This window comes from Plectrocnemia conspersa, unplaced genomic scaffold (genome assembly GCF_051122295.1).
Source record: "Plectrocnemia conspersa isolate PC_06_02 unplaced genomic scaffold, ASM5112229v1 ptg000003l, whole genome shotgun sequence".
NCBI lineage: Eukaryota > Metazoa > Arthropoda > Insecta > Trichoptera > Polycentropodidae > Plectrocnemia > Plectrocnemia conspersa.
Genome location: NW_028277167.1, coordinates 23,077,535 through 23,103,036, shown reverse-complemented (window position 1 = coordinate 23,103,036; position 25,502 = coordinate 23,077,535). Strand labels below are relative to the sequence as shown.

General features: G+C 29.2%; 1 protein-coding gene across 1 annotated transcript in view; it reads right to left on the bottom strand.

Moving 5' to 3' along the window:
- LOC148237000 (uncharacterized) overlaps positions 1 to 25,502 on the bottom strand; it is a 495,914-nt gene that overhangs the window by 256,316 nt on the left and 214,096 nt on the right. The window contains exon 2 of the mRNA XM_088183465.1: positions 10,496 to 10,940. Within this exon, the coding sequence (XP_088039591.1) occupies positions 10,496 to 10,697 (202 nt within the window). The 5' untranslated portion in view covers positions 10,698 to 10,940. The remainder of the gene's footprint in view (positions 1 to 10,495; positions 10,941 to 25,502) is intronic.

The following is a 25,502-nucleotide window of genomic DNA, read 5'->3' as shown; positions in this document are numbered from 1 at the left end:
TCGTGACACACTATCATAAACATTAACGTAAAAGCATAAGAAAGTGTAAAAAACATAATAATGTCTAGATAAAAGCATAATCGTTTATGATACAGTAAAATATGGCATTTTTTTATTTTATCTAAAACAATTATCTTAGAGCTAAATTTAGTTGTTAAAAAACAGATTCATTTCAATGTATTAAACTCAGGTATGTATAGTTAAGTTGGCTATTGAAAAAATTGTCAGTTAGGCTACTTATCAGTACTACCGATTGCTAATTTAAACAGTTGCTTACCTCAGCTAGACAAATATATGAAAAAATACGATTGAGGCTGCTTCAGTAAATGTAAAAAAAATGTATCTAGCATGTAATATCAGATATTTATTTCTAATATATCTCACATTGAAAAATAAATTACAAAATATGTTTATTTTTTCTGTTGAATTTTCAAAAACACAGTTCTATCACAAATCTGTGCCTCCAAAGGTAGTCCTATAGCCGTGATAGATTGCTCTTTTGAAGGCGTCTTCTTAAACCGTTATTAAATTACACCCGGAAGGAGAAGCACATTCGTCTTCATATACACGGGGCAACCGTTTTCGGTGTAACGTAACAGTTTTAAGGCTTCACTCGTAAATATTTGGAAGGGTTAGAGGGAGAGAGGAAAAACGCCTCGCCACACGTCTGAGGGGTGTAAACTCGAACGGGTTGTAATAAAATTTAATGGCCCCTCCAACCGAATCGACCCCGTTCTACAAAACCGGTTACACACAACACCCAGCAGATATTATACACATACACGTGTAGATAGATGAATTGGATATAGATACACAAGATAAGTCTGGAATATTTATGATTTTTTGACACTACATGAAGTGACAACAGTTAGTTCTTATAATAAAAAGTCAATCTCAATCTCATTAGTGATTAAATATCACATACTAGCTGTTTTTGTGACATCTATATTTGCATTAAATAATTTATTATTCTGATATGTTTTTAATGTCAATAAATTGCAAAATAAATTATGGTGCTACTAATAAAAACTAGGTTGCTTGTTTTAATATGTGAATTTACATATAATTATTTTTCAATAAAATGGGCAAGGAAGAAACTTTTAGCTATTCAGTAAAGTTCTGAAATATCCTTAATTCAAGTGAATTACCACAGAACAAAGTAACCTTTAAGTTTCATAACAGCATTATGCTGCTAAACGTAATTGGTTATTAAAGAATTTAAGATACAACTAATTTAGGTATCATCAGAGCTTTTTTTGTCATGTAACGCACCTTTTTTACGGTACTTTTGATGACAACATTTTTTGCGTAACATTTTATTTCTTTACTTTTACGTAAACATGACGCATAAGATAAGAAGCTATATTAAGATTTTCAATGAGAGAATAAATGAAGCACATCTAAACTGAATTTATCTAAGCTGAAAAGCAATAAAATCGACACGATTTTATTGCTTTTGACGTGAATTTTTGCCTTCTGAGAAGTGATAATTGTTTTTGCACTCTCTTATTGCCCGAAATTCGGGTTTATTACAATTTAAGCAATACTCTCGTAAGGATTGCGATCATATTTTTAAAACATAATGCAACATCGAAATGCAAAAAAGTTATGGGGCAATATACGAGATGCGATGTCTGTCTGTATTTCTTGTTCCGCTTATATTCTCCTGAAAGATAAGTTGGCTTAGCTTGTATTTTAGACTTGACCTAATAACAGTTCTAAAACTAATAATATTATTAGAACATTCATTAGGTTAGGTTTGGGTATAAGCAGCAAATAGACGTTTCGCGACTGCCAAATTGAGTTTAATATACATTATAGAGCAGCATATAATTTCACCATCAGTTAAATTATATTTTTCTAGCAGAAATATATATCCACCGGTGAAAATGTATTTGGACTTCGCTAATGAAAATATAACTTGCCAAATAATATATGCGTATTTGCACTGGTAAAAATATATTTATATATCTACCGGTGAAAAACTATATTGATTTGTTTTTACTGAAATTATGTATTTTAAAAAATAATTTCGGGATACTGTATTTTTTTTATTTTCTTTGACATTTTTTCCGATTTTTTCAAAGGGGGGGGGGGGGCAATCCAAAAATTTAAAACAACAATTACACATCTTGTTTTTTTTAATATTAGGATTTTTTTAAGATTCATAGCATCTTATCAAATGATATACATTTTTTTGGCTAAATTTAAAAAGAAGAGACGCCCCCACCTGCTCTCCCCAAATGACGTCCCTGTATCTCACACTCATCACTAGTGATTTTTATCGAGAATTTTCATTTCTCGACAAATTTTATAATTTTATAAAACATTTTTTATTATATAAAATTAAATTTGTACTAATATTTTTTAATGGTATACAACCATTGTTTTTTATAACTCTGCATAAGTAAATGTGGGTTTATGCCTAATATGCATACTTCTTGAAAGTTTGGGAATAACGAAAAATTTTTCACAAATTTTTAATACTCATTTTTGCATAAGTAATAAAAGAAGACACCCAGATAATATAATTTTTTGAAGGTGTTCGTGGTAGATGTTTGAAAAAATGCATACTGATTTGCGAATTTGCGATTGTCATTACTCAAACCGGGCGGCGGCTTTATTTTTGTTTTGGTGATCTAAGAATCCGATCTGAAGAAATTACGCATGTGAATAGGCAGAATGAAAAACGATTTAGGGCTATTTTTCTTTTTCGATAATCCCAACGGTTTTATTTTATTTTGTTTTTGTAAAGTAGCAACAGCTGTTACTGACAATAGTCTTACGATTATTGACAGCCAAAAGAACTTCGAATTTTTTGTTAAAACAATTGGAAAATATCAATTCTAAGCTGAGCTCAAAATTTGAACGGGAAATTGAAGAGAAATGATATAAACAAAAAAACTAGACATTGATGTCATTAATTAAATATTTGCAAAATCCAAAATCTTTTACTAGTCAAAAATACTTTTTTAGTTATTCTTCAAGAGCAAAAGTATAGAAATTAAGTTTAATTTTTTATGTGGTTCATGACATAGGAAAAGCTGCTTTGAATATAATTTTCTTTAGTAAAATGCTTGACAAGAAGTAAGTTCCGGCACTTTTAAAAATTAAAATTTGAGAATAATTATTTTTCGAGAGTCCAATCGATCCTTAGCGATTTAAGTTTTTAATTCCTAATGCATCTTGATTTTGCCATGACAATAACTAAGCCACTAGGGTATCAGTTTGAAATTTACAAATAAAATAGTTCGAATGTTTTGCAATAAGCATTGATTAAAATGTTAATTTCAAAAATATAAATTATTTTATATTTCGGTCGTTAAAACGTGTACAATGAATTTGTATTTGGATATTTGTATGTACATACATAGGTATGTAATATATTTGTAACGTGTTTTATCCAAGTTGTTTCTGGGCTCAAGTTAACTATTGACCCGAAAGATGTGGGTACTCTATTGTGTCTGGGAGCTCAAAAATAGTGATGATTAAATAAATATAATTCCGATCGATCATCGCAGATTAAGTAAACCTGGATTTTTTTAATCTCTCGGATGACTATCCTGATGATAAATTTTCTATTAACTTGTAGGTATTAACAATTTAAAAAATCCTTCGCTTTTCAAAAGTATTCATTTGCGCCGATGATGAAATTTTAGCGTTATATTGCTAGACTATTATTTTGAAAATTTTATTCTGGCAGTCAACCAAACCCAAAATAATTCGAAGAAAAATATTTAATTACGCAAAAATAAATTTCTTAAAACTACATATGATTAATTGATATTTATAGAGTTTTCCATACAGATAAGTTTTTCATTTATATAAGATTGGTTTATCGAGACTAAAGAAATATTTAGTTTATATTACTTGATCACTATGTATTTACTAATTACCCTAATATCAATCTTAAATTACCAAGTTAATAATAATTAAGGTGCGACAAGGTCTAAACACAAACCCAACAATAAGTACGTAGTACTACAAAACTGAAACAAAGAGGGCCTATTTTTGCGGTGCGACATAAATTTCGGTAATTATGCCATCATCTGGCGTTGACGTTAAATTTGTTACGAGATAAAATAATTTTCCAACCTCGGAAAATTCTTGTTATTCGTTGTGCGCGGTATAATTTTAAAACGGCAATAAATAACCTTGTGCACAGTACACGGCGGCTGTGCACTTTTTTAGTTACAGCTACAGCTTTTAATGTATTAAAGCTGAGTGGGGTTTTTATTTCGTTTTTAACGTGTGCTCGTTTAACTTTTAGATATGGCTGAATAAATAATTTATGCAAAAGCTCAATCTCTATGTGATTGTACGCTTTTATAAATTTACTAAAACATTAATAATTTGTGAATATAATATTAAAAGTAAAATTGGATATGCAATTGTATTAATCGTCAAATACAAAATTAAAAATTAGTATTATTATGTTTCATTTTTGGTTGTCAAATAAAATATGAAATCAGTATATCAAAACAGGTATTTGTAGAAGGAGATACATTTTAAATAACCAACAGTTTAAAGTTATATTGTCGTTACAGCTAAAATATATTTTTACTGAGACCGTTTTATCGTTGAGCAATTAATTAAATATGAATTGATAAAATATCACAGTTAAACATACAGTAAAGATTTTCAAAGAGCAATGTTCTAAGCTCAAGGTTCAACATTGCAATTGTAATAAATTGCAAAATAATAAAAATCATACAAAAATACCATTTTATTCTAGAAGTCCTAACTTTCCTATCGATTTTGACCTGCTTTCAGAGCGGCAGGAAATAATAATAGTAACAATACGTATTTGCCAGGAAGTAACGGTGGTAATAGTAAGTAGGCTATATATTCCCCCTTCGTTCGGCTGCAAGTGCCATTGTCGCGGTTATAAAACTTGGTCACCGCGTTGAAAAATCCTACTGTGGCCATTTTCAGATTTACAAAAGTTCTCAAATGGCTTACCGTTTGCCAACAATAGGTTGCCATTGTGAGACTAGAGAGCGGTTCGCCCTAATTGAACGCTTGACAAATGCGTGAGAAAACTTTTTAAAATTTTCACATATATCCCGTATAAAATTATTTATTTATAAGGCAGAGCTTTTCTGGGCGAATGTTGGAAAAATGCAAATATAAAACACATGAGAGCTTAATGTGTATATAATAATTTAAAAGGTCATTTAATATGCGCATGCAACGATTCGCGTGTTTAACTGTTTGTTAATAATACATGCTTAGGCGTTAAACACTTTATTCGAATGGCATGCTTAATTATAATTCATTAAAATTGTAGTTTAATAATGCATGTTTCATAAAAAAAATATGCAGGAAATAAATAGTAAATATTTCAATATTTAAAAATCAGTAGTAGCATTACACTGAAAGCGAAATCTTGTGTGTTCAAATACAATATAAACGCGGGTCTAAAAATTACTGTATTTATAATTCTGAACCTAGAAAATACGTAAAATGATCTTAAAATAACTAATGACTCATAATTTATTAAAAAAATTAGAAAAACACTCAATTAATATACCATTTTTTTTAAATTAATATATAAATCTGTGTTTATTCTTTACATTAATCCAAATATATGCATGTTTAATTCTAACCCGTACAAAAAATATGTCAAACGATCTTTAGAACAACTATAAATTATTATTTTGTTAAAAAAAAATTAGAAAAACACAGCAAAATTATTTTAAATTAATACATTAAATTGTAACATATGTATTTATAATAATCTAAATGTATAAATATCAAATTTCTTAGATTTATTTAAATCAATTGAAGAGAAAAGTTTAAGTGAATTCTTACTACAAAAATATTTAGCAATATTTTTATAGTTTTAAATTATCCAAAAATATTTTAAAGATGTTTAAAAATATATTGAAATTAATTTAAAATAACTAATTTTTTCATTGAAAACATAAAAATATGTTACCACACTAAGTTTTTAAAAAATTAGGTTAATTTACTATTTTAATTTTAATGTCCTTTTATTATTTAACCTATTTTTGGAAAATTAATTATGTTACGATTCATTTTCACTAATTTAGCTTGTATTATTTGAAATAAATTAACACACAATAATTTATTGTTATTCTACATACGCAAAATATTTTTTTCTTTTTATGGTAACATTGTAGATATTTTAATTAAGAATAAAGAGTATTTATAAAAATATTTTTGATAATAATAAATATGACAATGACAAAAAAAAATATTAAAACATGAATTTTTAACTAAATCCTAGTGCCATGAAAATATATTTCAATTAAATATCAAGTAATTTATTTAAAAAAAATATTTTATTAATATTTTTTTTTTAATTTCCACGCTCGATTTAAAGACACCTGAAAATGTTTGTGAAGATCAATGATTATCTAAAACTGTCTTAAGAATATTATATTAGTGACAATGTGTGAACAAAGTCTTAGAATCGGAGTGATTAAAAATAAAATAAATTACATACTGACCATATTGACAAAAACTAATCTGATCCTATATCTCACACAAAATGGCGAATTAAATAATATTATCAATATATTACAGATTATTGTAGGAGATATAGGAGAGTTAAAATTGCAAGAAAACGTATAAAATTTTGATATATTATTGAGGAAATTCTAACTATTATATATAATAGGTACGATTTTCAACACAAAATCAGATCAACTTCGTACTAAATAGCAAATAAAACCCTACACATTCAATTTGAATACACAATTAGTGTCTATTGATATATCAAATTCTAGATAGCATTGTGAAGTAGTCTCAAAGATGATGACTATGCTAGAAGATTTTTAAATCTCATCCCAACGACGTTTACAATCACCGATGCTCTAAAAGATTAAAAGATCTAAACTTTTCTGTTCTTTTTTCAATTTCCACTTCCTTTTATGTTCGGATCGTGAACAACCATGTTCGGTATTTACGCAACGTTTACGGCTTCCATCAGTATTAAATTCGCCTATTGACGCCGGCGTAAAGGCGAATTGACTGTGTACGAAATAGGCGATAAAAACAATAATGGCGGCTACGTGCATTTTTCGCTAGCCAGCCAGGTGTCCAAATATTTCACCGTCTGGGCTACAATAGCCTCCTACGGCCAACGTTACGTTAACGTTAACGGCCTCGGCGTCTACGTGGAAACCTTCGCAGAATGGCCGTAACGAGGACTCTCGAGGGTCTCTCTCTCTCTCTATCCCTTTCGCCTTATTGGTACGGGAAAACGGCGCTCGGTTCAATCAAACTAAATTAATCCATGTTCGAAGAAGGAGAAGTCTTCTTTTGATCGGAATGTGCGGACGTACTATAACGGAATGTGTGTTCCGGGAGCAGAGCACAAAGGAAATGCATCGTGGGAACGGTCGAAAGCGTAAACGTTGTTCAAAGCGAATGTTCGACTATTGAAAATTCACGTTAAAGTAAGTGTAATGTAAATAATTTATTATGTAATGCTGCTTTTCTCTTCTCCATATAGATATATATATACACACACATATGTGTATATAAATCATGAAAAAAATATATTTTTTTGCAATTATTTTCTTATCTGATTTTATCAGGCTAATTGTGATTCCTAGTTTAATACAAATGTACTGTACAATATTTTTAATTTTTGTAGAACGTATACTCTTCAAAGATATAGTGAATTTCCATGCGGAAATTTTATGTTTTTGTGTTTTCTTTAGTAACCTTTTTTGTTGTGGTAATTTTTAGACAGTTACTATGCGTATTAAATCAGTAATAAATAAATTATTATTTATTCCTCAAAATTACATTACAAAAGTATACTAAGTATAAAATTTTTTGCAATATTTTTACGTTAAGTTCTGATTTCTAAGATATAATTTAAAAATGGGTCGGTGTTTTAGGTCAGCCTGTACAAAATAAAACTCTTTTCTATTGTGTATAAAGCACTAGAATTTATTTCATTATTTTTCTTTAAATAAGATTTTATTTCATTCTCCTTTATCTGTCGCTATACCCTTTCAGGTTTTCAACGAACATAATCTAGACTTGGACTTGGGAGCGCAAAGTGAAATTTTATGTTATCCATCTACTTTTTCCATGAAATATTCATCACGAAATTTAGGATGTCACCTACTTGAATACACTTTAGTAATTTCGAATGAATTATTCATGCCGCGAAGCACACATGACAAAAGATAATTATTTTTTGTAAAAATACTGAAAAAAACACTATACTCATATGTTTTCGAAAGACATATGATCAAAGGGCTTTCACAGAAGCATTACAAAATGTCGATAAATTCCATCTTATCTATACATTGCCGCAGTATATTCTCACGTATCTCACACCGGTTATTAAAATCCTGACGCGACAGAGAAGGAGCAAATATTTAACGAGGTGACTTTTCAGGTTGGCAAGGATTCGCAAGGAATATCCGGAAAACCGGAGTCATATTTCATAAGGACGAGAGAGAACCTAATGACAGACATTATAATGAAAATTTTGATGAGGAATAATTTTCCACGTTTTCCGAAAGCATCGCCGGTGTATGGTAATTATTGATGGTGTCGTTATAGCAGCTCTGGGGTAGAAAAGAATCTTGGCTTAATGCTTTTTTTTCATTTTTCATTGGGAGCAATTTTTTCTTGCTCACCCTACGGGAAGTTTATAATTAATTCTTTAATATTATATTATATTTTTATATGCTTTATATTTTGCCGCGCGCTATATTAATATTAGATTAATATATAGCATGAAAATTCGAGTGTAGAAAAATCTCCCTATGTAATACATAACGAGCAAGGGAGGAATTTAATTTTAATTTTATATTGAAATTATAAAACGTGTATTAAAATTATGTTGCTATCTCTTAGGTGAGCGTTATGAATCTGTGATAAAATTTATTATTATTTTATGGTAATTAGAAGCCTTATTAATTCGGTTCACTGTAAATTGGATTTATGTATTACCTTATATGTAAATATATATTTATAATAAGCTTACTTAAATTAATGCAAAAAAAATATATTTTATTTAATTTTATGATATGTTTCATAATACAAAACTATTCAAAGATGTGCTGTATATCTACGTAAATAATTTACAAATAAACATTTAATTTATCTCCATATTATATAGATAATTTAAATGTGAGTGGGCTAATAAATGGCTCTTAAACTGGCATTTTATTATAATTAAATAATACCTTATCAATAAATAAGGCTATTACTAGATGTTACTTTACAGCTGGGACTAGTTTTTAAAATCAGCTCATTTTTATAAATAAAAATATGAGCTTGCTACGTGGACCCGAACAGATTACACTATTAAATTCTTAGACATGAGTAACGTTCTATATTTAAAAGATTCAAGCTTCAAGCCAGATGAAATATTTTTTAACCGCTGTTGGCGAGATAAATAATATTTTATAAAAGTTTCAAAAACATTCGACAAAAAAATAACTGACATGCTAATTCAATCGTATTCGTAGAACCTTTTAATTGCATTGTGCACTTTACGTAATAACAAAAAAAAAATAGCGTCAACTTGCTAAAAGCTTCCGTTCAATTCAACAAACAAAATAAAAAAAACCACTACCCAGATACATTTAACGCATTTATTTAATAACAAAAAATGTTATGTTTCCATTTTAACTTTAATTTTAATTTATCTAACGACAAAGTTATATAACATAAACATAGCAATAAAAAAGCAGCACAAAAACATGTGCAAAGTTACGTTAAAATACGCTGTTCTTCAGCAAATATAAATAAATCATTATCTTGCTCCAATTTTTGCAAATAAACTATTTAAATGTGGCTATTGGCTTATACAAAAGGATTAAAAGTCAAAATTCTCTTTTTTGAAGAAATTTTAAAATAAAATTCTTTAAAATAAAGACTTTGGCAGTCGATCACAACTTAAATTTCTATATTTGGATCCGATACAAAAATATTCAGTAGTTAACTGAAAAATTGAGACTCTCCGTTTTTCTAAAATCTTTGAACCAGCCAGTTTACGAAAATGGAGAGACAATTCAGAGAGACATGATACGATATACGCGTTCTAGTATCGCTAAAATAATAATCAATAAATTGTAACTAAAATAATATTTACATGTAGATGCACCTATTGTGCATTCTAAAAAAATATATTATTGACCCATTATATTAACTTAATTTATTGTGAGGCAAAACAAAATGGCACGCCAATTACTATAGACCGTTGATTTTAAAAGTGGGGCAAGTGCATTTTCGTAAAAAAAATAGTAAGAGCTAATTTTCAATAAGGCGTGCGGAACGCACGCCCTTTTCTCTCACTCACTCTTGTCATTTAACACGCGAGCGAGCGAAAGGGAAAGTGTCACACCGTACGCGCCTGATTTTCACTAGTAAAAATATATATTTACTACTGAAAATTTATTCTGATACGATAATAACGAAGCGCTAGTGGGAATAAACTTGAACTTATCAGTTATTGATATGGTAGTGGTAGATAAATAAGCAAAATAAGACTCACGTGTGCAGTATTTAGGCTCGTCGCTCTTGTCGCCGCAATCGTCCTCTCCGTTGCAAAACTTGTCCAAAGCAACACATTGTCCTGTGTCGCAGTAAAACTCACTGTGTCGACAAGGTTGCTCGTCGGCGACTACACCACTGGCAGCCAGCAACACCAGTAGACAGCACCATAACAAACAGCAATCCGACAACTTTGACATCATACCGCGATTATATATCACCGATGTCGATGTCTCAATTGCTCTTCGACATCACACAATAAACAAAGACACACAAACAATATATTAACTAATTATTGTCTTGTTTCGTAATTAGTACCGATGTAACTGACATATTTCACAGCCTTCATTTAATTTATTATTATTATATTTTAATTATTATTGATTAGGGTCATTTATTAATATCAATAATAGCACAACCACTTTATTTTATCAACACTGCTTCACCTGAAACAAACAAGAAAAAAATTAACATCGAATTAAAAGCTTATCTAGTTGATAAAATAAACACTTAAGTGTTAAAACAAATTAGTTTGTTAAATATTAAAAATATATTATTTTTTATATATAATAAATATTGCACATACTATACGTACCAATAACACTAATTTTCTCTCAATAAATATATATATATATAACGATTTAATTTAACGCGGTCTAAAAGTACAGACTTATTATTTTTTACACGGTTTAGTTATTGTGTTATTAAATATTTACAAAGTTTGGCAATGTACCGGAATATTGATACTCAGTATTCCATTATTGGAAAGCTCTATATGTGTGCCTAAATATTACAACCAGTGTCAACCAGGATTACGGCGAAAATGATTAACTATCCCTCAATTTATTACACTACTGCCAATCTACGATCCGTCGATTGTTCAACGGCGATTATTCATCGCACGATGTTTTGTTCGACGATTTTATACGAGTAATTAACGACCGAGCAAAATGAACCGAACGAAACAATTAATCACCGCGGCGGCATAGTTCGCATTGTTATTATTATATTATTACGGCTCGGGCGTGAGTTATTCGCAAAGTTTAACGCGAAACTCGTAAATTTTCACCACTCTTTCTGCCGTCGCAAATAAAAGCTTATTCTAAAGCTCGTTCGTTGAAAAGTTAATAGCCAGATGTCGGCGGGAAATGGACCCGTTACCTGCCGTTGTATTTTACACTGGCACCAATTTTCCTTCGATTTGATTGATGGCGGAAAAGCGTTGACATGACTGACGTCGCTAATTGTCTTTCACTGGTTTTGTTTGAAATAACAACACAAAAACGCATTATTATTATGATAGAATGTAAAGCAAACTGGGTGGCAAAAACTCTATTATATTATACTTTGAAGCAAGAATAATATTTAAATAGTCCTATTAACAAGAGGCAGTGCGTGATGCGGAAGCTGTGGGTAAAATATCAAAGAGTCTAATGCTTAACATTTTATCTATAAATGACATTTCAAACAAATGGAAAACACTATTACAAACAAGAAGTACCATATAATAAGCTTTTGTACATCACACTAATGTTATTTATTTTGCATTGTTATTATAATCGAACTAGACACTGAATTAGATTTTATTTATCGTTGTGTATAGTGTACTGAACTAACAGAAAAATTAAATTGTTGTTAAAATCACCATATCAACAATCGTTTTACATTCATTTGTTCTTATAACAAACAATAATTCTTATAACGATATAGATTTAAAAATAAAACAAACTACATATACATATAGTATGAAACGTGCCATTTTTACTTATTGTAATAGAACAGTATTAAGAGCAGATTACATACTGTATTATTCCTTGCGAACACCGCTCACGACCGCTGGAGCAAGGTTGTACGTTTGTGTTACAGCATGGATCAAATCAGATCGGTATATATATATAAATATTTAAGAATACGTAAATATATATATAAAAATAATGTCTGTATTTATAAACAAATGTTAATATGATTTTTATTTAAAATATTTTACAATCATACTATACTTATATTTTCTAAATATATATCATTTTATTTGAAAATAGAAAAAAAAAATATTAAGCAGTTGGATTTAAAAGTAGAATATATTTGACAATCAAACAATTATCTTTATTTAAAATTTTCGCTGTGTGAAGTTTTTGTGTACGCAATATTTTTAATGCAATAAATATCAAACTGGTTATTTCTACCAGTCAATGATCTTGTTTTTATATAAATATTTATTAAAAAATATTTACATTAATGTATACACATTTTAATTAAATACGTGTTGCTGTTTTATAACAATTTTCTTGTTAGGGAAATAAGTATTATCATAAAAGCATACGATAAATTACGGAATAAGTACAAAATAAAATAATAAAAAGCATTAATTAGGTTTTTAAATCATTACGCTTAAAACTATGTATAACTATGTACTCTACTTTAAGCCGGAAGTTATCAATACACAGATTAATTTATCTAAGCCAATTCGTAGTTACAAATTTTGTTAGTTCTTGAGATTACGGGTAATATGGTTACGCGTATATTTTCATTGTAATTTTCAGTATGTGTATTTATTATTGTAATTTAATTATCGCTTTTATAAATTTATTTTAAATTTTAAATTGGGTTAGTATAAAAAAGTGTGTTACATATTATTTTAATCTTTTCATTTTGAATAACTTAGAGTTTAGTAAAACAAGAGAGCTACCAAGTCCAAACATGGCATCAAAATCGTTTCTTTTCCGAAGAATTGTGTACTTTATGTTTTTGTAGTAAAATCGTATTTTTTATGTTAACGCTCTGTTTTAGTGAATAGCGATTTTGGGGAATAGTGATTTTTATATGCATCGTAAATTTAAGCTGATGATTGCTCTTCATTTATTGCAGATTCCTTGTGAACTTTTAAGAAGTAGATGTAAGGATGGCCTTTGTGAACTATGTTAATTAAGGTAATAGTTAGATCTTTAATGTGTATCTATTTACATAAATTAGTTCATTCACTTCAAAAAATTTAGAAAGTTATTTTAAACATTTTGCATTTTTGCCATTTATGCATATATTTATATATAAAGTCGCAACTATTTTAGAAACATTTTTATTTTGTCGTGTTATTTCATATATTTGCAATATAAATATTGTGTCCATTGGGTTAGTTCCCGAGGGCATCGAAATCTAAGTTAATGGCGTCGTTCAAGCATTTATCTAGTGGACCGATTTTGCCACATGTTTTTTGCACTGTAAAAAATATAGTTTTACACTTTTTAAATTTTTTTATAGAGAAGCTTAAAAAAGTAGTATTAAAACAATTCAAATTATCGCACAATTTGTATATTATTTTTTTATACAAAATTCACAAACATGTCCTAAAGCAAGAAAAATATGTTTTCCGATATCCCGTTTTAATGTTCGGATTCCGCTAATCACTCGAGTTTAACCTACTATATCAAATGTGACCCCAGGTATCATGTTGGATATTAACAACTCGGTTCAATTTCATACACGTTGCCGGGAACATTGGTTACACAAATTCATTCATCATAACAACAACACACGGCAATTTTTGTTTTCGTACACCGTGTTGTGATAAGCAAATTCAATAGCAATATCGTTGTTTGCGATCGTGCGCCACTTTGATTAACGTATAATATGCGCAAGCGGTGCAAATCATTTTAAAATATACACAGCTATTTATCAAAAATATATATGTATATATGATAAGTTTAAAAATTATGTATAATACATATAAGAACAATATTATGTATAATATTTAAAACTGTGATTTTTTACTTTAGCATCTTAAAAAGCTTATTTATTTTTCACGATCAATTTTATATTTATTATAATCCGCGATATATGTATTTTGGAAGAGATTATGACACTGCAGTAGTATTTTATTTAATAATATACTGTTTAGTTCCAGGTTGAATTATATATATGATGATGTGGTGAACGGCAGACGAAGCACCGCCGGTCATCGTCTTCCCGTTGCGGTCCGCCAGTAAAAGTTCTGTTCTACGCTGCCGTCACATCAGTATAACCGTAAGTATTATCAATTTTTGCCATAATAAATATATAAATAGGCCCACAGCGTTTTTTTTCTACACTGTTATTTATTATCTATTTTTTCAATTTATGATATTGTTTAATTATAAAATTAAGGGACCAAAACCGTAAATCTTTAAATATTAACAGAAATTTGTTAATAATTTGACATAGCTATTTTTTTATGCTTTCTAAAGAGCAAGGTCGTTTATTTAAATAATAAATTATTAACACATGTATCTTTATTATTAGTAAATAAAATTTAATTCTATGAATACTGATTGAAATAATAGAAAAAACATGTAAATATGATATTTTGTATTTTAACGTATATATAATTTAAATTTAAAACTATATAGCTATAGTTATTTTCACATATTAAATGTCTTTTTTAATGGCAAGTTAAGCCATTTGAAAAATATCTTAAATATAAAATCCATTCCATTTTAATGAAAGGCAGAGCTTTGAATATTATTATTATGTTTATTTGCTACTGTAAAATTTAATATAACTTAATTATTTTACATGTTCCACTTTTTATGGAAAACAAGCGTTAAATACCTATGCTTACACCTGAACTCTAAGCTTAAATTTAAGGAACATATTTTGCAACTTAGCTTTAAAGGGCTTGCCACCATTGCTGCCTTTAGATCAATATTTAATAGAAAAAGTGTGCTAACTATAAAAATAAAATTTTAATCTATAAACTTCTGGTGTGAAAAATATACCATTGCCAGATTACAAACATATTTTAAGGACTACTCTAAAATAAGTTATATTAGGTTATTCTGAAATGCATTTTTTTCTTAAATTTAACAATAAAACATTTTTAAATGTTTTTTTATTGCTTCAAAATATCATTCTAAATAAAAGTATAATATTATTTTACCTCCCAATTTAAAGTATTTCAATAGCTCCCTTTTCACATTGTGATTCAGCTTTAAGATTCAGAAACTCTTGAGATATTCGGATACGTACCGACTTGTTTTTTCTTCTTCGCGCCGACTTGTCAGCCTCCACAATTTTCTCAACGTGTCTATGTTCTTTTTAATCAAAATGGTTTAGTTTCTTGGTCAGCTGATGGATCAGCAGAATTTTTTTCTATTTATGCAGTCAGGACATCATCGACATCTTTTCCGGTCTCTATTGGTGATATAGTAATTTTCCATTTTATTTTATTAAATTATTTTTGCATTAAGGGATATCTAATGAATCACCTACTTATTTACAAATGATTTTAGTGATTTTAGCTTCGATATTTTTTTGAAAATTCAAATAATATGCAATTTTGTAAAAAAAACTGTTCACATTATAAGATATCATCGTAAATTTTAAAGCCCATTTTTTTTGGATGTTGAGTACAAAAGTGCACTTACATCAATGGACTTTAAAATTTAACTTAAAAAAAAAACACATTTATTTTGAGATAACCAAATATAAACAATTAAATGGTTAAGTCTGTATATTATATATTAAGCCATTTTTGTTGGACATTATAAATTTCTATATAAATTATTTACAAGTTAACGTCACAATAAATTGTGTCATTATATTTTTTTATCAGAACAATTCTCATTATTTTACATTATATTATGTGTGAAAAACTGTCACGTTTTATCCACGCAGAAGTTTATGACACGTTATTTATTTTTATTGTGTAGGCTTTATAAATAAAAATGATGAATTTTTATATATTTCACATTATAAATACGGTTGCAAAATAAATATGTCACAGCAGCGACAATCCTCTCCCAGTGACCATCATACCATTCCCCCCGAGATACATATATAAATGAGGTATTGTTTTTTGTCAATTTTCTCGACAAATAACACGTATTGGTTTTCAATGTGAATACACAAATACACGCATGAAAAACGACCTTCGTGACGAACACCCGCCCTTCACCCGTCCATCCGTTTTTCGCGTTAAGGGCTTTTCTCTCGTTTTCATATTGAAACCCGCCCCAGGGGAAAAGTTTGAGCAAAAGTGTAACATAAGAAAAGAAAGAAATTCTCACGGTGGATCTATTTTTTTGTGCTTGCTCACTGCTTCAATTTCTTTAGCACGAAAATAACAATAATCCTAAGACTTTGCGGTTTGCCTTTGTGGATCCTTTTCATTTTTTACGTGCACAATGCAGACGGCTCGTAAACTGGGGATATTTGATAAAGCGTTGTAATATTATGTCGATTTTTTTTCAATTTGTATATAGATATTTGTTTTTCAATATACCATCCACACAATGTATACTTTTGAAATTGGACTGCCTACATTAAAAAACCGCTATATAGCAATATGTATTTCTTAAGATATATAAGCTAGTGACATTTAAATGACATTAAAAAGCTTTAACTCATGATAAATAAGTTTTGCATTTTTTTTCTTACTTTTTATTAAAATTCTAGCTTGATATTTTACTTAAGCGCTATTTTTATTACTTTAGATTTTTTTATTTAATACTTTAAAAAATAATGCACGCAAAATTTATAACCGTTTAATTTGTGAAGTAAAGATAACAATGTGAATTTCTGTATAATATGTAACATAGGTCTTACTTTTTAAATTTATTTATAATTTTTGAGCCTTCATTATCATATTTATCGTAATTTAGATAATTTAACTCTTTTAAAAATCAATAGGATTGTTTGTTTATCTAATTTGTATTTGTATTTGTAATTATGTACTGAATTTATTTTTTACTTGTTATTTTTATTCTACTCATAATTTTCGGTTTAATATGTTCAGAGCGGTGGTTGTTTATTTTCCTATAAACATGTATCTTTGAAACACATGCTAAACCATGTTTCTGTCAAAATCTCTGAGCAGTAGAAAATAAATATATAAAAAAATATATTAAAATTTCTTGAAGCTCATTAGTAAACAATACAAAAAATTGCTATTATTTATGGCTCGACTTACATTTATATTTTCACCAGCCAAAAAAATAAGTCACCCATAATGACCATCATACGTCTACGTCGAAACGTAACCTGCAATTATACGTTTAAAAATAAAAGCAGGCCTTGTATCGCGCCCGCCCCGTCAACGTAAATAATTTAAGCACAATTAAATAAAATTACGCGTTCGTAAACGAGCACCGAGCGTGCCCGGATTTATACCTTAGAAGGTTCCAATTCTTTTTAAAGTACAAAAATACAATGTATGTATATGTATATACATATAACACAATACAAACAAAACGACAGTCATTAATCATCCGCCGGTGGCCGGGGAGTGTTTTGCATTTTCGCCGCAAGTAAATTGTGGCAATGCGGCGAAACGAATGTAATGCACCAAACGACGTTAATCCTCAGTGCAATTTTCCACGACTGCAATTACGGACCCCCTCTGCTTGGTATCTGGAATTTTGAAAATTTTCCCCGCTTTCTACACAGCGTTATTACGAATAAAACGTAATCGGCTTAGTGCAGCAATATTCCAAACGTACAGCGTGAAATAGAATAGCGGGCCCTCTCGATAAATCAATCGAGATATGTTCCGGTGAAATTTATTTAAAGGGATTATTTTATATATATATATGCTTTACATCCTTAGGCATCTATTGGTTTGAAAGTTCATATATAAATATTTTTTATTGTCAGGATAGCACTCTAAAGATCCATACTCGTGTTTCTAACAGGTCATTTTAATAGTCAAAGCATTATATTTTAAATAATCATTTTTACACAAATTTTAGATAATTCAAATATCATTTTAACTTGTGTTATAGAATTTTTGTAATGATTTAAACGATGGTTAAAATTAATTTGGCTTATACCTTTTTAAAACATTTCATGCCTTTTGATATAAAGATTTTTTTCAATCCATTATTATATCTGTTACTAAAGTTCTTAAATTTAATTGTTAATTTATACCTATAAAGCTTTTATTTCACTTTGTTTTTTTTCGTATGTTGTTATATAAATACAATAACATTTAGAGTCTCTAACACGATAGCAAAGCTTAGTTAATAAGAGAGAGTGTCAAAGAAAAAATGTCAGATCAGCCACACATATGAAAACTAGAATTTTTTGCTAAGTTTATTCTAAAGGATTCTAGGAAAATTCATCGCTTGCATTTCACCGCCAGAAATTTACTTCTAGCACTTATTTACTAGCAGTTTTTACGCCGCGTCAATTGATAGCATAAACAATTTATAGCCTACGAATCATTGCGAGCATATTTATATTGTTTATACATAGTCGCATATTTACTGATTGATTTTTGGTGTAGCATTAATGTATTTTTTCAGACTTGCTACGCCAAAAATCAACAAATGAAGAAGCTAGTATCTATAAATCCATCTCATTGCTTCTAGATGGTTGAATATGCTCGCAATCATTTGTAGGCTATAAATTGTTTATAGGATCAATTGATGCGGCGGTAAACTGCTAGCGATTATTTGCTGGTGGTAAATTTCTGGCGATGATTTGCACGCGATAAATATCCCTAGACTCTAAAACCTAGCTAAAAAATCTAGTTTGCATATGTTCTGTTATTTTTTCACTCTCTTTTTTATTTAAGCTTTGCTACCATGCTAGAGACTCTAACTGCTATTGTATTTATATAGACACATGTGCAACAAAACAAAGCTAAATTAGCGCTAAATTCACAATTATATATTTTAATTGTTAACATTATTACCAAATATGCTGGTAGATTAAAAAAATCTTTTAATAAAAAGGCATAAAATGTTTTTACAAATATGCTCTTATTTTATGTTTTGAAATGATATAAGTCAAATGAATTTAAACCGTCGTTTAAATCATTATAAAAGTTGTATAACACAAGCTAAAATTACCATTTTATTATATAAAATTAGTTCAAAATAAACTACTCAAAAAATAATTTTAACTGGTCCATAGTTAAATATATTTTTAATTATTTATAAATGTCCATAATAAAATAAAAAAATAATCCTGGATATGACTTTACATTATAGTTGACCAGGTTTTTCTTAATATACATATAATAAATTGTCTATACGATCAATTCAAGCTGTGGTAAATTGCTGGCGGTGAATTGCGGGCGATAATTTTCCGGACCGGTCTAAAGATTGGTGATATACCATAGCGAAAAAAGCGAAATTCAAGGACTTTAAAAAGTATTTTTAAAACATTGTAATTTGTTGTATGTAAATATATTAAAAAAATATAATATGTATGTATATACATATACTTTTTAATTCATTCGGCATAATGTTCATATTTTATAATTCTAAATTATTCGAGATTCTACTTTCTAAGTTATCTATAAATATATAGTTTCGCCTTTATAAAATTCTGTTAAAAATGGTAAAAAATCAAGAATGATTATTTTAGGTTTTATATAATATATGAATTTATTATTATCTATTATTGTATCCAAGCGCCATTCTCTTAAGATCTTTGGAATACGATTCGTTGAAATCTTGCTAAAACTTGTGCTTAACATTTCTTCAAACTACTGAATTGCAGTTTTGGGTCACTATCGCGTCCTCTTTTCCTGAACGTTAGAGTCTTGACTTTCGCACTAGCTGACTCGCCAATGGCTAACGCTTTCCAAACCCTTAATACGCTAGAATTGCACGTTATTTTATTTTATGTAATTTATAAGAAGCTCGTTCATTTTTTTTTTTATATATATTTTAAATATATTGTTTTAAATAACAGAAAAATATTTTTTTCTGTTATTTAAAACAATCTCGTACCATCCTTGATATATGATCACGCTATGTATACGTTATTTGTACTTTACGACTAAAAATACTAAAAATAGTTAAAATGATCCTGGTCCATGTCATTTAAATTTCATTTTACCAACAATTCTTAACCGCGTCATGCGCAATTCCACTGAGTAACAACGACCGTACCTCTAATATTTACTCAGCCCATTTCTTCCTCTAAATGCCTAGCAGTTTCTTTACCTTTTCGCCAAAGCCACCCTGGCGAGCGCGTGTCGAAGGGGCTTTATTTGTTACGTTAACACGTAACCCGTCAATTTCGTACACGGCTAATAACGGCGCGCAACGTTTGACGTGAAAGCCCTCCCGTGCGCTTAATGCCCGCCACAAAGGTGGGATTAATGGCGACCGTGTCAACGTATGAATAATTTTACGCGAAGTTTGTACATACACTTATAAAGTGGGCAACTTTGTTGTTTGGAGAAAAGTTAACCTTAGGGGGGAGCTAGAAACTAGTTAGTTCCATGGTATATTCCCCTATACGGACAAATTTTCGACACTAAAAATACTAGATTGTAATTTTAGGTACTTTTAGTATTATGTTCATTAATAATGCCCGTTAACCGTTTGAATGCCGCAAGGACGCCGGTGTCCGCTAACGAACGACGACATGAATGCCGCTAGGACGCGGGTGTTCATGTTTTTTATTTTTTTTAATTTATGAAATATTTTTTTTTATACTTTTCGTGTATTTATTTGTATAAACTGGATTTAATTATGTTCTTATAATAAATAATGGTTCACACAAAAAAAAATCAGAAATATTATTTGATATATATCTATAAAATCATCTAAATTTACTAAAAATGATTGGCGTTCTTAGCATATACCGCCTTATTTCGATTGGCATTAAAATATGAAGAAAAAAGTATATATTAAATAAACATATGCATACTACTCTTTGTTTGGAAAGTAAGCTCGCTAAGCGATACATTCTATATTGCACATAATACTATTGTTTTTCTACTCTTTGGTTATCAATCGCCAGAGTGCATATTAAAACCGATTATATTTGAGCGCGTTGACACATTTCGTGGGTGTGTCCAAGATTGAAAAATGTAAAGATTTTTTGCGAATTCTCGTTAAAATTAATTTTTACGGCAATTTTTAAATAGTGCAATTTTGCAGACAACTAGTTTTCCATTTGTTTTAATTCGCTCAATTCACAGTTGCGTTCAGGGCTGGTAGTACAAAAAGATCCGAAAACATTGTTTGACTTTAAACATTTTATGACAGACTCTAGGTATGACGCAAACATTTTGTTTCAACAGTCAATAAAAAATTTGCAATGTAAACATAAGTTTCTTAAAAATGATTATATTATTACATATTTTGTAAAGATTGATTCGCCGGTTGATTTAAACAAGTTTTAAATGTAAATGCTAATAATCATACAGTTTTGTCATATTTTTCAAAATACGAAGGAAGTTAATTTATAATAAATAAAAAATATGCATTTATTATTCTGGTCGAAATTATATTATTATATTAAATACAAATTTTAAATTAAATAAAAATGTTAAAATTATTTTTTTAAATTAAATTATACGCATAAAAATTGCACCATATTATTATTAAAATCCGTCAAAACTTTATCATTTATTTTGAGATGAAAACATCGCAAAATAAGTTACACAAAGCACAATAAACCATTGCTATATTGCCACAAAACCATAATGTTATAGATTAATTCAGAATTATTTAATTATATATATAATAACATGCTAATAAAAATATTCTTAAGTTTACGACTTTGATTCTTTCTGATTTTTATTTATGTTTTAGTTAAGTGTCACTAATAAGATATCACAGTAAAATAAATAAAATTTATTTTTTGCCATTGTTATCTTTTTAACACAATTCTTAATTAGAAAATTTATTACAGCTCTCCGTGTAATAGTATCCATTGCTACGATTTGATGTTCTCTTTCGCTACTTGCAGCTTAATGACTGGCGTAATCTTGCCAAAAATTCGTATAAACGAATTTCAGGAATGTTTATACATGTTAGATACTTAAACAGCGATCCTAGACATTTCCTTTTCGCCCAGTGCACGAAATTTTTTACCTCCCCTTGGCACGTACACGTATAATTACGTTAGTGTCGTGTCCGAGCAAAAAAATCGCATGAAAAACTGTCATGGTAATTAGCGTTGATACGCTACATGGATTGATCGGTTTTCATTTTCACGATATGTTTAAAACGAAAATGATTAAAGTATCGCATGATAAAGTTTAATTAACTGCTGCTTATTAGTCGCAATTTTGCATTCATTTGGCTTTAAAGTTTGTCCGTTGAACTCGGTTAGTTTTATTTATTTTTTAATAATTCATTAATGAACAAAGTTGAAAAAGCGGTTAAAAGTTACCATGATATATTAAAAATTTAAGCATCATGCAAAGTAAGAATTTCATAAAATAATATAATATAAATGAAAAATAATATTCAAAATCTTTTTTAAATGATTAAAAACATAAAAAAAAGTATGATTAAATTGGGTAAAGTAAAGTAAATGTGTAAATATTATAGTATAGTATAACAACATGGAATATAATTACTGAAATAAAATAAATTAATTACTATAATATATATCCAGCACTATAGTGAAATTCATTGCTCGTAAATGGATTGTAGGTTCGTGTGAGAATATAGTTCAATTCTCACAGAAACCCACTAATTAAATTTTCGTCATGTTTGCAAGATGTAGAATTTTATATTTATTTTAATTAAAATTAATTAAAATTCTTAGCAACTCTCACAATTATTAAATCATATATTAAGGCAAATAATTAAAAAAGAGCAAAGTCCAAACGCACACCCTTTTGTATAAATAAAATTATTTTTTTCTCTTCAAATCAAGCTCAAATTCTAATTTTAGGGATGATCCTGAACACCTTCGTTAGATGTTTAAAAGTAAATACGTATATTAATTTGTATTTAAATGACAAAAAAATAACGGTTTCTTCAAAAAATTCTTTCATTCGTAAGATTGATACGTTTACCTTTTTTATTCACTTGAGTCGTTTAACTTTTCAGAGTCTATTACAAATCTGTTTTAAAAGTAGCTCTCCTTGTCTTAACAATAGATTCAAGTTGATTATCTGAGTACTCGTACAAGATTACTTGAACTAAGTAATAAACTTATATAAATTTATAATTATGTTAAGCATATGTGTTTCATTACACCTACACTAATTATAAATAAAATTTGCTTTATTTAAATTTCAACGCGTTTTAAGTTGAACCTAAGCGAAGCCGGGTAAAACACTTAGTAAGCTTCAACTACCTAAAAATGTACAATGTATTGTATTAACACAGTGCTTCACACAAAAGCATTAAATAAAAATTAATTGTAGATACATAGTCATAAAAGCTATGAATGGCGTTTTCTGTTTACTGTTCAACGTTATCAACGTTTGAACAAACGCTGATTTTCAAGATCAACGTTCACATAAAGGGATTTTTATTTATATAATAAATATACCAGCAACATGGTGATAATGTAACACAGGTGTGTTTCTGAATATCTGTTCGTAGATATCTGTCGATTATATTGGTGATTTTCCCATGTACTATGTCATAAGTTTGACTTTTATCTGTTGTCAAAAAGATAATACAATCGCGGTTTATTGCGTTCATATAATATACTGATTTTTGTGTTTCATATGATTTAACAAAATAAATCACTAATAATAATCAACGTTTAGGTGATGGCTAGAGCGCGGTTGTAATTCTCCGAACAAATTTGGACAAATTGCGCGATTGTATCATTATGTTATGTAATATTGCGTTTTGTATTTGTTTGGTGTGGCGTTTGTCACATTACGTGGTTTTGTTCATTTATCACACAATATATAGCGATAGGATTATTTTTGGGTCGCATTTTTTTGCTGTACAGGGTGGTACGTCATCATTTCGTAAAATATTTTTTTCTGTAAATATATATTAATAAACATATTTATATGTGGAAAGCGTATGACATAATATATGTAAACAGTTAAATAAGCAGCATTGTTTTCCGTATATTATATGTATAAGCATGCCCCGTTTTCCTTGAGGTCAATTTTTATTTATTTATACGTTTGTATTAAAATTTGTTTGCTAATTATTGTTGACTTTATTGCTTTTTGAACGTTTAAAAAATATTATGTTTGCACTACACTCTCTGGAAGTTGTCCGAACCGAAGTTAAACTGAAGTCGGCCGAGGTCGCCGACTTCCGAGTAGCGGCCACACTGCCACAAATTTCATATTTGCCGTCCGCACAGCGGCTGCTGTCACGTACAGCTGGCATATTTGCGCGCGATCGAAAAATGTGCCAAATAATCGCAATTTTTAAATTGTCATATTATTAAAATTACGCTACTGATAATTATAAAAGTTTGTGTGGGCACTCACCAATTCAATATCAGTGGAAACTTTTCGCTCGTAAATATTCAATTTACGCAAAATCTTTGTCGGCTTTTGCAAAATGCCATAAGGCATAAAAATGATATTTCAGAATACGAACACCACATCTGTGACTATCCTAGAATTTGTCGCCATCGATTCTAAATAAGAATTCGTTATTGTGTAACATTTATATAAACCGATCTAGGAAAATTCATAAGGATATTCGAAACGATTTTTGTTAACAGAATCAAGTACAACTAATTATTTTTTAATTATTCAATTTTATATGAAAAAAAATATAATAACGATATATGTTAGAAGAATATACTATAAAAAATAAAATTAATCCCTTTTGGTGCCCTAAAATATTTAAAGATGTCTGTAAGAGTCTGTTGAAGTCCCTGATAAGCATGTGGTATTATAACTTGACCACGTGACCACAATTCAGTGCTCGACGTGCGTGTTGACCATAGGACGCCTACGCGCATACTGAAATTGAACCGAGTTACTCGTTCTATCTCAGTTTACGAAAAACCATGTCATTATCTCTCTCACTCTCGTCACTTAACACGCGAGAGAGCGAAAAGGGAAGTATCTAGCCGCTTGCGCTCGAAAGAGCAGCTCTGATTTCGGTTTCTTTGACTTCGGTCCGTTTGCCGACAATGTTCGGAAGCGCTCGAAATTTATTTCCCGTTCTCGGTAACCTCGGACAACTTTCGATAGATTTTAGAGCGGGTAGAACCGAACTCGAACGAAGCAATCCCACTATATTCACCGTACTTGGCCAACCTTGGCCAACTTCCAGAGAGTGTAGTGCAGACATTAGACATGAATATAAAAATTCATTAAATGTTAATTAGTAGCAGTATATTTA